Here is a 16,630-nt window from a genome sequence, read left to right on the forward strand (position 1 = left end):
ATTGCGTCATACAAAAGGGTTACTTTTTCTGAATAGAAAGGTTAGTGGTTACAAAGTTTGTTTTATTTCTTAACAGAACTTTCCCACAGTGTGTAAGTAACATCACAGGCATCATTTTCTCTGCTTTAGCTTAGTTTGGTTCACAATATTAATACACAAATCCCTCTGGCCAACGGGAATAAAACATATTAATAGTACTTAGCCTACTGAACAATTTTAAAACAAGATTTCAAACCAATTTTGGTGTAATGATGCCCCTTTTATAACATTAGCTGTTTATTTTCCCCATCCGTGTTGAAGCACCAATGCGCTGATGTTGAGGTGAACATCAAGTCCCAGCCGAATGTTTTGTTCGTGACTGAAGGGCCATGTGTGTGTTAGACCTTCGCGCATGTTTCTCTGCAGCTCCTCTCGGTCTCAAACTGGTTGTTGTTTCCCTGACAGCCTCCGAACCAGAACTGAGCGCAGGAATTGGCTGTGGCGTCGTAGTACCACTTCACCACGTACTCCCGGCACGGTCCTGGATCCAGCACCTGGATGCAGCGCTCCGCTGGAGACGACAAAAAAACAAGAAGTGTGACTAAGAAGTCTTCGGCCATGCTTTGAGTTTAGCGTGTTAGCTTGCTAACATTTAATAATTTTCACTCAATACAAAGTATAACTGGAATGATGGAATTGTCATTAGTTCCACAAAAATGTCGACCTGATTATGATGCTACAGGAGAAGTCGGGATTACCAAAGTTATTACAGTTCATCCTGATGGGAACATGAATGTGTGCACCAAATATCATGGAGATCCATTAGAACATATTCAGTGCTTGTTTTTTTTCCCTTTATTTGAGACTTTTAACATTTAAACCAATCATTTCTCCGTCGAACAATCTCTTCAGCGGTTACCTGATGTGTTGGTGTCAGAAGTCAGCAGTGGCGGATGCGTCGGCGGCTGTGTCTTCTCCTCAGACGGGGCCCTCAGAGTGGGACCCGCCGGCCCGACTCCTCCCGTCATCACCACGTGGCCGTTGTTGTCAAACCGTGGGAGGAACTCTGTGACCGGTCGGAAGGGTTCCCTGTCGAAGTATGGGAATCTGGGAGCCTCTGAGTTGATTCTGTCGTCCGTCTCGGGTCTCGGTGGAGTGACGGGTTCTCTGGCGGGTTGCGACGCTGGAGGGCCGGGCTGTAACAGAGCAGAGACTGTTTCAGTCTACTGTACCTTTTTATTTATCCAGGTAAGATCGACATAACCAGTGATACGTTAAACTGTTGTAACACAGCGTAAGTTGCCAAAAGGAGGTAGAGAAATGACTGCTTTGTTCTTCTCACCACCATCTGAGCCCTCCTGAAGTCCCCTGTGAAGGTGGGGGTGTCGGTATCGGTCCTGTACGGAGGCTCTCGAACGTTACCGGAGTCCTCTGGGGTCCCTGGAGCCAGCCTGGAGCTCGGGACGGAGCTGAACAAACGTCTTGCTCCGTCCTCGCAGATACGACTTAGCAGTTTCCCCTCCAGAGCTGCAACGCGAGACGACCAAAACGGTAAATATGCAGTTACTGTATACCTGTATAGTTTAAGTGCAGCCACAGTTTGAATGGAAGCAGTTTGGGTTGTCTTGCTCATGAGCACTATGGTAGTAGATGTTCTAGAACAGTGGGTCAGGCCCCCCCTCAGGGGTGCTCCAGGATTTGCTAAAAAATAAATGTTAAAAGATGGTATTTGTGCACAGTGTCAGATAAATTCAAATCTTTTTTTTTACCTTAATTTAACCAAGCGAGTCACTAAGAACACATTTGTATTTACAATGGCAGCCTGGCTACTAATACTAATATTATTCGTGTTATACTTATATTTCAGTGGTGATTGCGTAGGATTGTTTCTGACTTGTTTGATCCAAACATTTTCAATAACAAAATAATAAAAATATATTCCTTGTATGGTTCTGATGGGATCATGATGAATGTCTCACCGGGAAGTGTTTTGAATTCGTCGATCTGGAACACGTGCTCGCTGTCGGGGTCAGACGCCATGAGACTGAGCTCCTTCTTGAACTCCTCGTACAGAGGATCGCTCTCGTTCACCACGCCGATCACAAACGTCTCGATGCCACTCCCCCGAGCTTCTGACATCGCGCTCTCCAGGCTGACCGCGTCCCTTTTATCAGCCTGCCCGTCCGTGATGACGATGGCCACCTTCCTCACACCTGCCCGCGCCCCCTTGAACACCCGGTTGGCCTTTTGGATGGCGCTGCCCGTGAACGTGCCCTCGCCCAGGTAGGTCATGGAGCGCACCGCAGACTTGATCTCATCGCGGGTGGCTTCCTGCGTGAGGCTGACCACCACCATGTTGATGTGGCTGTAAAGCACAACGCCCACCCGCGTGGTGTCCCGGCTGACCGAGGCTCGGTCGATCAGGGCGTTTACAAAGTCTTTGATCCGGTTGAAGTTGTCCGGGCCGACGCTCTCGGAGCTGTCGATCACAAAAACCAGCTCCAAGGGGGTTTGGCGGCAGGTCACTCCACAACCTCATGAAACCCAGAAGACAGGTTATAGTCAAAACCATATACATAAAAATAAAACAAAAAGTGAGTTTCTGATTACTTACTGCATATGGATCTCACTATTTTGACGATGTCTTCCCTCTGTGAAAGACAGCACAGCTTTTACTACAAACTGATCTGACACTGAGTTACAGAAAAGAAATGAATCGCTAATGCTGAGCCCTGCCACCGCACCGTCAAACACCGTTAAACCTGAAAGTGTGACTAGAATGGTCAGAATAATTACCATTTCCCCTAAAGTGGGGAACTATCTATAAAAAGGGCAACAACTCCTGCACTGTTCATCTGATGCGGACGTGAACGCCTTTAAATTAAAGCTGAAAGACATCACTTAAACCTTCATAATGAAAAACACACCAACGTCTCAATATTGTTGACTGCTCTGCATGACTGTCAGTGTTACGAGTGATGCACTATACTTACTGTAAGTCCAGGCTCTCCCTTTTGTCCCAGTCTACCCTGTGATTTGAAACAGATCATCATTTATTAGCTGTTCACATATCGAGAGATTCCCTTGAGAGAACTTAGCGTCTTTAGCTTCTGTGCTGTGAATATTCCCGGGGAAAACTAAATATTTTAGCGGTGTACAGTTAGAAGAGGGATTCAAATCAAATCCTTCGCATTTGATTGGACCGCTACACAGAGGGTGGACTTAGAAAGTAATGGATACGGAGCTACAGAGCACTGAGGCTCCACACACGGCTCTCTTGTTGCTAAAGTTGATTGATGGAAGTCATGATATTACTGGTTGAAATCGATTGGTTCTAGCTTGCGTAAGCACACGTTTATATTTAGTTTTACAAATACAAAGAAAGTATTTTGAGTGTATTTTTGTGCATGTATTGTTAAATAGCTGCACAATATTATGGGGGATGTGATATAAAAGGGTTAAAAATGCAGTTTTCATTACAAAAACTCTAAAGTACCAAAGGTCCGATGGCTCCGGCCTCTCCTGGTTGTCCTTTGTCTCCACCTTTGCCTTTTTCCCCTCTGAACCCTCGATCCCCCTGCAAGAGGAAAGAAACGTCCGTCTTAAATCACATCGTAGATATGCACATACCTGTACTGCTGCCACTACCTTTGATGAATAATAGATCAATATAGGCATGTTGAATGCAGTTTGTGCGAAAGTTATTCTCCTCTTTTGCTGGAAGCCACTGACAAAATTGCATTTTTTTTATTTTTTGGTAGTTTTACTGTAACTTCATATTCCATAATACAGGTTCACTCTGCGGACATTATATCGTTACCTTGTCCCCATGCAGACCTTGTCCTGGAGGACCTCTGGGGCCGAGGATCCCCTGAAATCCAGTCTCGCCCTGGAAACACACAGAGCACAGTCCATGTCAAAGACAACAAGTCGGATGTTAGCACATGTGGCTGGGACTCTAAACTATTTTGTTAACATAAAAAAAAAACCACACACACAACATGAGTTTTAGCCATTAAGACATAAGATATGAAGTAGTTGAGTTGTTGAATGCTACTGTCTTGTCATTGTTGAAATAACACTGTGCCCAGATTTGATTGTCTAAGTACAGCAGCTGACTGAAATAAGAGCTCTCATTTGTCTTCATGCTGTATCAGTTTCCCCCTCTTATACTTGAGTTTTCAGTCTGGAACATTGTTCACCAACCATTGCCAGGAAAGGAAATGCTTTTACTGCTTTACAAACGTAGATTAATGTCCCTCCAGTGAGTCCAGTCACGTGACAATTTCCCTTTTATAATCCACCTAATACAGCTGGTTATAGACTGCTGTTACTGACATCGTACAACGTTACCTTTTGTCCTTGAATGCCTTCTCCAGGTAGCCCCTGTGCACCAGGTGCTCCCCTTTGGCCAAGTGAACCCTGCAGGGAAAGACAACTTTCTGAAGTCTCTCTGGATGCCAAAATTAATTTGTAAAAGGCAATTTAGTTCTAGTTTTTTAAAAAACAGTCGTCGTTTAGAACAGGACAGATTACCTTTAGACCAATTAGGCCAACTCCAGCTGGCCCAGCAGGTCCAGGAGGTCCAGACGAGCCTCTGTCTCCCTGAACAGGAAACAGATTGTAAGTTATAAAAAGTATGCTACGCTGGTTACAGAAAATGAGCTGAAAACATCAGGCTGGTGGCCAGCAGCAGCACTGACACCTCATCCTGGCTGCCCAGTGCTCCGCAGAAGGACAAGCTACCGAGCTAACTACTTTACCGCCTCGCTGACGTGTGTTTTCCCCATAACAACTAACAACAATCGCCAGTTTCTTTTGTACTGGTCAAATAACCATGGAACACCGTTAAATGTCAGTTCTACTCCTATTCTATTTCTATGGTTTTTCCCTGAGGTGAACTTTTACCTTTGTTCCAGGTAAACCGACGCCGTCTGACCCGGTCTCTCCCTTCAGACCAGGAGACCCCGGAAATCCCTAAGAAAGACGTTGTGAGAGGATTACATAGTGCGGGGTGTGTAAAGAGATAAAGGGTGCTGTGATGTAGGTTCATACTCACTGTAGAGCCGGGGTAACCGTCACCTTTAAGTCCAGGTGTCCCAGGAAACCCTGCAGACCCTCTGTCCCCCTTAAAACCAAAACATGCCTCTGTTATATCTGTACTTTTCATGGGAATCGGTGAGGAGTGAACCGTAACTCACCTTGGGTCCAGTTGAACCCGTCCCCGGCTCTCCTACAGCGCCAGCTGGACCCGGTCGGCCCAGTTCTCCCTGACAAAAAACAGGAGTAGATCAGTTGTTGCTGTTGAGAGTTACAGCAGCTGTTTGTTTGCACCACATGGGCTCACTGTACCTTGGCACCAGCTACACCCCTCCCTGGTGGTCCTGTTGCACCTGGTGGACCCATATTTCCTGGTTCCCCCTGAAAAATAAAATAAAAATGCAAAATAACTACAGTAGTAAATACATTAGTGAAATAAATGTACTAAAAAAGTTAAATTTAAATACTCAAGTACCTCAAAATCGTAGTAAAGTACAGTACTTGAGCAAATGTACTTCGCTACTTTCCTGAACTGCACTTCTATCAGATGTGACAACGTTTTGCTCACAACTTCATTCTAAGATCTAGAAATGCGGCGGCGTTATTTGAGGTTAATAACACTTTACTGTGATGAATCGACTGACCTTTGACCCCATCGGCCCCACGGGACCGACTGCACCTGGTTGTCCTCGGGTCCCCCTGTCCCCTCGGTCTCCCTGCCAAAGTAACGCAACACTGTCGCTCATATTCCTCTAAATAATCTGTTTGGATGATCATATCATAGATCATATGAAGCTCGATTACAGTTCACATTCACATAATCTTTGTGAAATGTGACATTTGTCAAATGTCTGTTACCTTCCCTCCAGGTGAGCCTTTACCAGGAGCACCGTCGGGTCCTCTGGGCCCCGGTAACCCAACGTCACCCTGCCGTCATTTGAAAACAGTCAATGAAGCAGCAGACTGGTAAGAAATATGAATACATTTTATATTTATATATATATATATGAAAAAGGAGAAAACAAGGTTCAGGTTATGAAGGTACCTTTTGTCCCGAGGCTCCATCCTCTCCTGGCTCACCTGTTATACCTGTTAACCCCTTGGAGCCCGGGTCACCCTGAGAGAGGAAGGTTAGGCGCAATCATCAGAGAATGAAGTAAACCACTGAACCAGAGGGTGAGAGCAGTATTTCAATTATCTAATTAATTAGAAAGTCACTGGATGTGACCGTCTCACCTCTTGTGAAGTCAATCATTTAGAATTAAGAAGATTGTAAACTAAATGACTAGTCGTTGATTATTTCTGCTGCAACGGAGCTAAAGTGTGTGACCTGCAATTCCAGACGTTTGCTCAGCTGAGGATCTCTACTCTCTGCTATTCAACTTTAAAGATACAGTTTGACATTTTGGGATATACAGGACTGTCTCAGAAAATTTGAATATTGTGATAAAGTTCTTTATTTTGTGTAATGCAATTAAAAAAACAAAAATGTCATGCATTCTGGATTCATTACAAATCAACTGAAATATTGCAAGCCTTTTATTCTTTTAATATTGCTGATTATGGCTTACAGCTTAAGAAAACTCAAATATCCTATCTCTAAATATTAGAATATCATGAAAAAGTATACTAGTAGGGTATTCAACTAATCACTTGAATCGTCTAATTAACTCGAAACACCTGCAAGGGTTTCCTGAGCCTTGAAAAACACTCAGCTTGGTTCAGTAAACTAAATCACACGTATGGGGATTATCACAATATTCTAATTTTCTGAGACAGTCCTGTATACGCTTATTTGCTTGCTTGGCGAGAGATTCATTCCTATACTTTAACTATGGCGCTAGAGCCAGGAGGGTGACTAGCGTAGCTTAGCATAAAGACTGGAAGTAGGGAAATAAATAAATACCTCTACCAGCAGCTTAGTATTTATGTGTTGCTAAGCTAACTAGCTTCACACTCACGCATACAGACATTAAAGTGGTGTCAATCTCCTCGTCTAACTCTTGGCCAGAAAGTAAATAAGCGTGTTTCACTTAAAGGGAACTCTACTGCAGAGTGATGCGTGAGTGGTGCCGTAGTGTTTGGAGGACTCACTTTAGGTCCTGGCTCTCCGACGGCTCTCTCACCGGTCAGTCCGGGCTCACCTGTGAGGCCCTGGTTCCCCTGAAAACAACATTCACACAGTGGGCGAGATATTCAGTGGAATCTTTTGGACAGAGAAAATAAACGATTCACTTTCAATGATCCACAGATAAATGTGAAATAAACACGTTTCAGATTATAAATGCAGCAACAGCAGCCTCTCTGTTGTGAGATTCAGACTCCCGGGGATTTGATCGACAGGCCAGCTGTGTCTCCCGGGCGTATTTGTGTGATGAAATACGCAAAATAATTTACATGCAATCAGACAAAGAATCAGCCGACTGTCGATCATAATTATGATCTGAGTTGGTGTCTCTGAGGCAAACATCCTGTTAGTTATCATCTTACCTTTGGTCCTGTTATTCCAACACCTTGAGCTCCTCTGAGGCCTGCAGCACCCACTGGGCCTTGATCCCCCTAAACGACAGAAAAGGCATCAATCAAAACGAAGTGAGCAGGTTTGAGACGCTGAAAAGCGTTCTGTTCGTTAAGTTTGGTTATTCAGAAAGTATTCAGATCCTTTACTTCAGTGAAAGTACTTCAAGAACACTGTAAAAATACTCCACAACAAGTAAAACAGTACTTAAGTAAAAGTATGTCAGAATTATCAGCAAAATGTACTTAAAGTATTTAAAGTAAAAGTATTGACAGTGTTTTACTTTTATTTATCAAGTTTCTTGATTAATACTGCTGCTGCATTCATGTGTATGTTGCATTTTACTGCTGTAGTTTAAGGTTGTGCTCATTTAAACTCTTTTATATGCTGTTGGCGGTGGTGCAATGTCATTTATAACAAAATATTATATTTTATAAGCTTACACAATGTTTTATAGGCAAGTAACTCGTAGCTAAAGCTGTCAAATAATTGTAATGAAGTAGAAAGTGCGATATGATCCTCTGTAATGTAGAATTAGAAGATGGCAAGTACTGTACAAGCACAAGTAGAGTATTTGAGTAAATGTACTTAGTTACTTTCCTGCATCAGTGATTAATGCAGCTTTTACCTTTTCTCCTTGAAGTCCTAAACCAGGAGCACCGACTGGACCGGGAGACCCAGGCGGCCCGTGACGTCCCTGAACAAAGAAAAACGGCAAATCACAGAAATCAAAGCGCCACCTCTGTATCAGAGTACATGAGACGCCGGTGAGTACTAGTAACGGTTGCAGTATCAGAAGGTAATAAGGCTGAGCGGTATGACCTAGAGTTATATCACAGTATCCTTTTTATTGTCATCTATTGTGGTTATTTGCAGAAAACACGCAATTCAAATGAATACCTTTTTATACCCCCCCCCCCCTGTTAGACATGAATACATTTTGAGTTTAATTTACCTGGTCACCTTTGACCCCGACACCAGGAAGTCCTCGATTGCCTCTGGGACCTTCGTATCCTCGATCCCCCTGAAACAAAGAGTGACACGCAGAAGCTTCACACGTGTGCAGCATGTTTCACATGTGACGTTTTGTGAAGGCCAGTGATGTACATTCCTGAGTAAATACACAATGATTTGTAGCAATCAGTGAAACATTTTCTGCTTGTGATCAGTCTGCTTTTTGCACCAGCAGTGAATATTATCAGCTTCACTTCTGTCCAGACTGCTCCTCTGTCTATTTCAACCCTTCTTCTTTTAGTAAACATTGATGTAATATTCATTTTAACAGGGACGAGTACGTAATGTGGACCGATGACACATAGCCTGAGCTAGTCTGCAGGGCCTTGATACAAATACATACAACACACATGCACAACAATACAAAACACAAGCAATGATACGATAGCAACGCTGGAAAACATTATGGAAAACAAGGAAAATTGTAGGACCCATGCAAAGTATTGAATACTTAGAACAATAAGTACTGACTATAGACGCTTCCATTTGTCTAGAATCAGAATTAGACTGATTATTTGCCACGGAGGTTTTCACATACAAGGGATTTGCCTTCGGATCGTGACGCATAACGGTCACAATAATCAAAGTATAACTTATTTTTGGTGGTTTAAAACTTGACCCACCTTCGGCCCTGGAAGCCCCTCTCCAGGTGGTCCGGGGACTCCTTGCACTGCCGGTGATCCCGGGGGACCCTGGAATCAAACAAAAGACTTCATAAAAGGCTGCACACGTGAAGACATAACATAGTAAAGAGGCAGCTATAAGACGACGTTGGTTCTACATAAGACAGAATAAAGGTGCAACATTGCATGTTGTGTGCTGCAGGGGGCAGCAGTGCTGTGAAAACTGTTCAAAACTTCAATTCCCAGGAATCCTGGAATGGGACGGGAGTGAACTGAACATGCTCATCTTTGACAACTTGGCTGATATCATATGATGCATAAAAACAAAGGAAAACAGATGGAAAAGTCATCTTGCATATGGGATTTAGCTTTCTCTGGATTCCCACTCACCGCTCTGCAGGAAGACGTTTCTATTCTCACCTTTATCCCTAAAAAGTATTGCACTTAAGTACAATTTTGAGGTACTTTACTTGAGTAAATCTATTTTCTGCTACTTTATAAATCTACTCCGCTTGTACTTTTTACTCCACTGAATATATTTAAAAACTACAGTTACTAGTTACTTTGCAGAATGATGATTTTACATACAATACATATTCTCAACGTATAAAGAACGATACTTTGCTCTCGGTGTAATAGCTATATAGATATAATGTTATACATGTAAACTATACAGCAGTGTATACTGTAGTAAATAATTAGCTCCACCTCAACTATGATATTAAAATCCTGCAAATGTGTCAATGCATCAATAATAATAATCCAATTATTAACACTCTCAGAGGGGATATTCTGCTCGACAAGTACTTTTGATACTTTAAGTTCATTTAGCAGGTAATACTTGAGTTCTTTTACTCAACATTTTGAATGCAACACTTTTACTTGTATTTGAGAGTATTTTCACAGATACTTTAAAAGTATTTCTTCCACCACTCAAGACCTTGATGCATTAACAGAAGACAAGAACATGTTTTCATACTCACTGGTAGTCCTGGTTCTCCTACACCAACGGGACCTGTGGGACCGGATCTTCCCTGGATGCCTTTTTCACCCTGTAAGCGTCAAACAGCAGCATTCAACCACTTTAACACCTTCCAACATCTTCCAGTAACTCCTTTAAGTTATAATATGTATTCTATCTCTGGAAGTTTCTCACTAACTGTATTAAAGGGGCTATCTTATCACACAATCTTTTTCCCAAAATGTTCTGTAACTGAGCGGGACAGGTGTGGTTATTCACAGCGAAGTAAATGTAAGACTAATATGATACTATAACAGATTAAGAAAGATTAGGACCTGAATCCATCAATAACACATTTAAATACTAATTGGTTTTCAGCTGAAAGGAGGTTCAGTTACTCTTTAAGTAATTATACTTATCTGTATTATTAAAGAAATATGATGTACATCACAAAACAGTACCTTGAGAATACATTTAGGCACATTTTAGGAAGATTATATGACTGATTATTGGTTTTTATGTTAGTATAAAAGAGTTACCTTGGCTCCTGGGAAGCCGATACCAATGTCCCCCGGTGGTCCAGAAACACCGTTGGGTCCTCTGTCCCCCTGTAGCAAGTAAACAAGTTCAGAGGTTTGTATGTCGTGTGATGGCAGTTCAACACTGCAAAAAGATGTTAAATTAAATGAGAAATAGTGTCCATGTAGTCCCTCTTTATGCAAAATGAATGAAAACAAGTCTTCATTCCTGCAGGTCGCTTTGATAATTCAAATATTATACTTTTCAACTACGCAAAATAACCACCAAGTTTGTTATTTAATTGACTTAATTAATGCCAATATATAAATGTTAACAGCTTTTTACAGAAGTCACTGTAACATTCTCTGCAATATATATTTTCTATGTTGTTCGTGGGATTTTTCACTGCAGTACTTTCTTTCATGGGGATTTAAATACTCTGCTCTCCCTACTCCTACAATGCTTGAAAAATAGATTCAACAGATGCTGTGCAACTAATGAATGAAGTTTGTGTGATTTACAGTATTTATCTTACTGATATCTGGTGGAAAATACTCTTTAAATAATCACATATTATGCAGTGAGGCCAAAATGGGGTCTGTCGTCTTGTTTCAACCTTTTGTGGCATTTAGGGAATAAAGACCAGTCCTTTGTTCCTTCGGTAAAACTTGATTAATATCTGGAATTCTTTCCTGGAAGTGCTATAAATCACGTTACATTTCATCTGTATAAAGGCATCTTTGTTAAAAAGCTGTGGGAAAACTCTGTGGTGATGAAGGAATCAGCATCTTATTAACCCTGGGCAACAATTTTAAAGGTCGTTTTTATGTTGCCCCCCCATGTTGTGTGGAAAAGTGTCTGCAGGGCGCTGCGTGTGAATGCTTTTACGCTATTCTGGGGGAAATAACCCCACATTTCTAATTGATCTTAGATAACTATATTCTTTAGTTATACTTTACAGACAGACTGCTCTGCGTCTTTAGGATGTTGATGGATGGAATTTCTCATCTCAAAACATTGTGTTTATACTAAACAAACAAGGTACAAGGTGTTTTTATGTGTGTGTGTTTTTTTTTACTTTGGACAGAGCCAGGCTAGCTGTTTCCCCCTATACTTCCAGTCTTTATGCTAAGCTAAGCTAAGCTAAGCTAAATGAATTGCCTCCTGGCTCTAGCTCCATACTTAATGCACAGACATGAGAGTGGTACCAGCGGCTTAGTCTCTGGAAGACTAACTGTATTTCCCAAAATATCAGACATTTCAAACTATATTTATCTAATAACTTTGGCAGATGAGGAAAAAAATACAGAGCATTATTATAGGCAACCCTTTAGTAAAGTAAATCAGATATTTTAAAAGATCTCTGACAAAAACTAAGTACTTTAGAAAAAGATGCTTTATTTTGAGAACAAGTCTAAATATTATGAGAAAAATGTAACTGATAATATAACTGATTACTTTGAATTATGACTTTATCCTCAAAATCTGATTATTTCCCCACAAAACTCATCGATATGCGTTCTTTGTTTAGCGGCATACATTGTCTGCCACAGTATGATATCTTAGGGACACTGGGAGGTATTTCAAATCCTAGTACATGTCCTGGCGTTTTATTTCTTAACATACACGACTTTAATCCAGCCAATCAAACTGTTGCTGCTGGAAACTTTCAGCGCAGAAAAGACTAATTTAAATGGCGGTTTTGGGGGAACTTACTTTAGATCCTGCTGGGCCCTCGGGTCCCATGTCTCCTGGAGGTCCTATTGCAGCCTGCAAAACAAATACAAATAATACACAATGCAACATTCAAGTTTGCTTTAATCAAACCCATAATTGTGCCGTACCTACTATTTGTACCCCTGATGTTTCTTAATTTTGCGACCAACCTTTGATCATGTATGAGTCTAAAACTAAACCCCCACGTTGTATGACCAAGCTGCAGGTCAAAACCAACCCACCACCTCTGAAACGACTAAAACCAACACTCGTGCCTTTCATGTCGTTCGATTCTCAGGCCGAGCTCACAGAATAACACGGTTATACTGACACTGTGCCAGTGGCACCAGGGGAGGGAAGAGTGGTGCTGGGCGGGCAGGTCCACGCACTAATCCCACCACACAGAGTCTGTTCCTGCAGAAGAATAATATCCTGCAAGCCTGGATTCACTGCTTTGGATAGCCACATTAGTATCAGGATTACCCATAATCCAATATTCACATTCCATTAGTGCAGAGATGAAAAGGAGACAAATTCCACTTCCATTTTTCATATTGGAGAGAGAACAGACCGTCTGATGTCTGCGTATCAATATCAACAGCAGGCAGTAAACCGTATGTTCGGGAGCATGAAGGATGAAATCATGAGTAACTAATACATACCACCATGAAATTCTCCCAGATATGTGCTAATTCTTATTGATTTGGAGATGTGTGGCTCAGAGTCTGAGAACATGTTCACATGTATAATGGTCATTATGTTCACTGTCTATTCTTAGTTGCACAGCAGGCTAACATCTGGTGATTAGCACCAAACAAAAGGGGAAGCTGAGGTTGTTGAGTGTCATTAGTTCTGCAGGTATAACAACTTTAACATTTTGACCTGACGATGGCGCTACATGAAAAGTTAAAGGTTTATGCAAGTTTTTAGAATTCATCATGAAACTCGCTCAAAACCTCAAATGTGAATCTCATGGTGGCGAGAAGAGGGAAAAGTTTAGGATTCATCCTCTGCAGACCATGAATGTTTGCAAACCTTCATGTCTATCCATTCTATAGTCCGACATTGTAGCCGTGCTGCTGGCAAATACTATCGCTGACTTATTTCAATTCAAGACATTTATTTTATCTACTTCTACTCATTCATTAAGTGGCAATCTTGAAGACATATTTTATAAGCAGGTTGCTCTTTTTGTATATATTTTGGACTTACACCTTATTCATTTATATTAAATTAGCATTTTTTTATACTCTAAATATGCGTAAAAAGTAGACGCGGTGGAGAAATTCTTCTTTTCATATATAGAATTAGCCTGTAAAACTATTTTCAGGGTTTCAAATCATTAAACCTAGATTCATAATCGTTAACATTTATTTAATAGAAAAAAGACATCTGGCTGCGCTGCACCTGTTCTCCTTTTGTTCCTCGCTGGCCCGGCGGTCCCTCAGGTCCCTGCAAAGTGATGCAAAGATTCAGTACGAGAGACACAGTATGAGGTATTGATTGAAATAATGTAGTTAATAATGTTCATACGGTGTCACCCTTCTCCCCCGGAGTGCCACAGTCTCCTCTCTCCCCCTAAAAGACCAAAGATTAGACCCTCTGCTTATTTTCTAAGGACGTCATTAAACGTGAAGAGAATAAAACGACTCGTAAGCATTCTGCTGAAGCTAAACCTCACCCACCTTGTTTCCCTTATAACCTGGACGACCCTGTAAAAGGTGAAACAGTTTTAAAATCTGAATTTCATCCAATAAGAACTTGGTAATTAAAGATTTTTTTATTATTTTTTTTACCTCTGGACCATCGCTTCCAGGTCGACCATTCAAGCCCGACTCTCCCTTAAAACAACAGAGAACAAGTTAAAATGAGCTGCGTTAAAAGAATCAGACGCTAGAATAGTTTGTGTCTTTGTGAGATGACTTACCCTCTCTCCTTTTAGACCATCTGTCCCTCTGAAGCCTGCGTCCCCTTTTCTACCCTGGAATTAGTAATAGTTAAGTCAGATGCTACAAGATGAGATGGTGATACGTACGTTTGTGATAAAAAAATACAGAACGAGTATCCAATCACTTTGGTAAAGATTATAGTTTTTGAACAGAACTCACTGGACTTCCTTGAGGGCCCCTCTCTCCTCTTTCACACAAACACACTTGAGCCTGTGGACACTAACACGGAGACAATAATACAAAGTCAATGCAACCATTTACACCAATTAATTATAGAAGGAAGAAATACTGGATTGCATTGAAAGACTTACCTCGTCCAATACGACTGCACCCTGGATGCAAAACATGGGACAAGAAATGTCAATGACAGTTCATTTAATCACAGAAACAATCAATTTATTAACTTTTGGAGAAATCTTGGAACGTTCATGTCGGCCCTCAACAGTATTTGTTCTTTCTTAGCGAGCTATAACTGTGAATGAATGATATCACACATTTCTGGAAAGCAGAACAAGCCATGCATCTCTCTCAGACAGACATGCAGATATTTGACATTTCTGTTGTGTGTTTGTGTGGAAAATGCAAAGCAGGCGGGAAAGCCCCGGTCACGCAGACACAACTGTGTCACTGAGAAGTGAACCTGCTGTGAGGACAGAATATAAACCTCTTCTGCACGCTGCTGTCACTGTGATCGGCTGCTGGGTGTGCAGTTTATCATTCGTGCTCCTCGACCATGTGGCGGGTTCGAGAAGAACGCTTGGTTCTATTCCACGCAAACACAACAGCAGTTAATGTCGGGGGATTTTTAGCACCTTCAACCAAACAAGCGGAAGAAAACACGTGAAATCAGATGGTTAAAATGGCTGCATTTGAGTACGATTAGGCTGCAGAACCCCTGAAGCATCTTCTAGCTCAGTGGTTCCCAACCTTTGTACCCTTTTCTATCATTGAGTAAACAGACGACCCCTGACTAAATTAAATATCTGGTGGATATAACGGTACATAACAACTGATAAACTGTACAACTAACCTAAATAGTGAGAGCAATAACTGAAGGAGATTTTCGTAAAACACGCCACCCTGTCCCTGTCGTGTAGACACAGGCGCCGTCTTGACTGAGGTCATCTCCCTAGAAGCCGACACTCACCATCTCTTTGAGCATCTTCTCCTCCAGCTGAGGATCCAGAAGACTTTGGACAAACTGCTGAGCGGGTGTGCTGGCGATGGCCCGGAGCTTGGCGTTATTCTGACTCTGCTGACTGATGTCCGACAGACCTACAGTGAAGAACTTTATGCCGTGACCTTTGGCCTCCGCTGCAGCCGCGATCACGTCGGGGTTGCGGGGATGGTCGACCCCGTCGGTCATCAGCACCGCGACCCTGACGCTGTCCGCCGGCGTCTCCTGCACCAGCAGCTGCGAGGCGTTGGTGATGGCGTAGGTGGTGTAGGTGCCGTGGCCGATGTAGCTCATGGTGCTGACTCGACTGTGAAATGAATCCAGGTCTTTCCAGGCCGAGAACCGGTGCTCCACGGAGACGGAGCTGCTGTACTGAAGGGCGGCCAGTCGCATCTTCAGCGTCCAGCCGGCTACCTGCAGCATAGAGAGGCGGGTGCTGAAGCTCAACACGAAGGCCTTCTGCTTCTCAAACAGGAGTATCTTTGCACTCTCGGAGCTGTCCAGGATGAAAGCCACCTCCAGTGAACATGTCAGACCTGTGGGAGAAGAAGAGACAACGAAAGCTCAGGTGAACGCAGAGATTCACAAGACAAGAGAGTCTGGTGAAGGTTGCAGCTCCACAGCCCTTTTAGTAGATAAGCCAACCATCACTATTTATGGAACTGCAAGAGGGTGATGTCCATAAACAGATATGTTCCAACATGCAGCAAACGATTGCATGTTGAATAACAGAAAGTTATTATTTATTATTTAGATTAAATACATTTCAGTTTTGGACTGTTGGTCGGGCAAAACAAGCAATCTCAAGAAATGTACTGTACTCTCAGAAAAACACTGTTTTTAACTCAGTAATGAATTCATTAAAACATCGATATTGACTGTTGAAAATATCTATCATCTGTAAAGTCAATAAAGTCCCAAATCTCCACACATAGAGGCTTTAAAGTTAACAACTTCTATGCCAGAAAATTACAAAGATGCATTTTTTTTTCACCAGTAACTTTGATCGTACTGTAATACAAAAGCATCTGAACTTAAATCATTTAAACCAGGACACTCCGCCTCAAAGAACCACAGACTATTACAGTTCTGTGAGGCAGAGCTGCCCTCAGAAGCACGGAGACCTCATCACTG

At 42.1% G+C, this 16,630-nt stretch overlaps 2 protein-coding genes across 3 annotated transcripts in view; one reads left to right on the forward strand and one right to left on the reverse strand.

Annotated features, from left to right (window-relative positions):
• The window catches only part of col28a1b (collagen, type XXVIII, alpha 1b), a 17,873-nt gene continuing 1,243 nt past the window's right edge, over positions 1–16,630 (reverse strand). Inside the window, exons 3-35 of the mRNA XM_079164676.1 lie at positions 15,467–16,032; positions 14,631–14,651; positions 14,479–14,538; positions 14,298–14,351; positions 14,167–14,211; positions 14,056–14,082; positions 13,904–13,948; positions 13,778–13,822; positions 12,371–12,424; positions 10,675–10,743; positions 10,158–10,226; positions 9,175–9,243; positions 8,493–8,561; positions 8,166–8,234; positions 7,510–7,578; positions 7,114–7,182; positions 6,065–6,136; positions 5,878–5,946; positions 5,664–5,735; positions 5,332–5,400; positions 5,181–5,249; positions 5,039–5,107; positions 4,888–4,956; positions 4,516–4,584; positions 4,333–4,401; positions 3,800–3,868; positions 3,476–3,556; positions 2,973–3,008; positions 2,594–2,630; positions 1,959–2,513; positions 1,322–1,506; positions 899–1,175; positions 1–550 (exon numbers count right to left, since the gene is read on the reverse strand). Of these exons, the coding sequence (XP_079020802.1) occupies positions 378–550; positions 899–1,175; positions 1,322–1,506; positions 1,959–2,513; positions 2,594–2,630; positions 2,973–3,008; positions 3,476–3,556; positions 3,800–3,868; positions 4,333–4,401; positions 4,516–4,584; positions 4,888–4,956; positions 5,039–5,107; positions 5,181–5,249; positions 5,332–5,400; positions 5,664–5,735; positions 5,878–5,946; positions 6,065–6,136; positions 7,114–7,182; positions 7,510–7,578; positions 8,166–8,234; positions 8,493–8,561; positions 9,175–9,243; positions 10,158–10,226; positions 10,675–10,743; positions 12,371–12,424; positions 13,778–13,822; positions 13,904–13,948; positions 14,056–14,082; positions 14,167–14,211; positions 14,298–14,351; positions 14,479–14,538; positions 14,631–14,651; positions 15,467–16,032 (3,440 nt within the window). The 3' untranslated portion in view covers positions 1–377. The remainder of the gene's footprint in view (positions 551–898; positions 1,176–1,321; positions 1,507–1,958; positions 2,514–2,593; positions 2,631–2,972; positions 3,009–3,475; positions 3,557–3,799; positions 3,869–4,332; positions 4,402–4,515; positions 4,585–4,887; positions 4,957–5,038; positions 5,108–5,180; positions 5,250–5,331; positions 5,401–5,663; positions 5,736–5,877; positions 5,947–6,064; positions 6,137–7,113; positions 7,183–7,509; positions 7,579–8,165; positions 8,235–8,492; positions 8,562–9,174; positions 9,244–10,157; positions 10,227–10,674; positions 10,744–12,370; positions 12,425–13,777; positions 13,823–13,903; positions 13,949–14,055; positions 14,083–14,166; positions 14,212–14,297; positions 14,352–14,478; positions 14,539–14,630; positions 14,652–15,466; positions 16,033–16,630) is intronic.
• mios (missing oocyte, meiosis regulator, homolog) overlaps positions 1,454–16,630 on the forward strand; it is a 27,352-nt gene continuing 12,175 nt past the window's right edge. The window contains exons 1-3 of one of the 2 annotated variants that reach the window (XM_079164678.1): positions 1,454–1,530; positions 5,889–5,985; positions 8,181–8,304. The gene's annotated coding sequence lies outside the window, so the exon portion shown is untranslated. Of the gene's footprint in view, positions 1,531–2,150; positions 2,263–5,888; positions 5,986–8,180; positions 8,305–16,630 lie in introns of those variants that run through there. The other variant, XM_079164679.1, reaches the window with a different exon arrangement.

The sequence above is a fragment of the Pholis gunnellus genome, assembly GCF_910591455.1.
Source record: "Pholis gunnellus genome assembly, chromosome: 8".
Classification (NCBI taxonomy): Eukaryota; Metazoa; Chordata; class Actinopteri; order Perciformes; family Pholidae; genus Pholis; species Pholis gunnellus.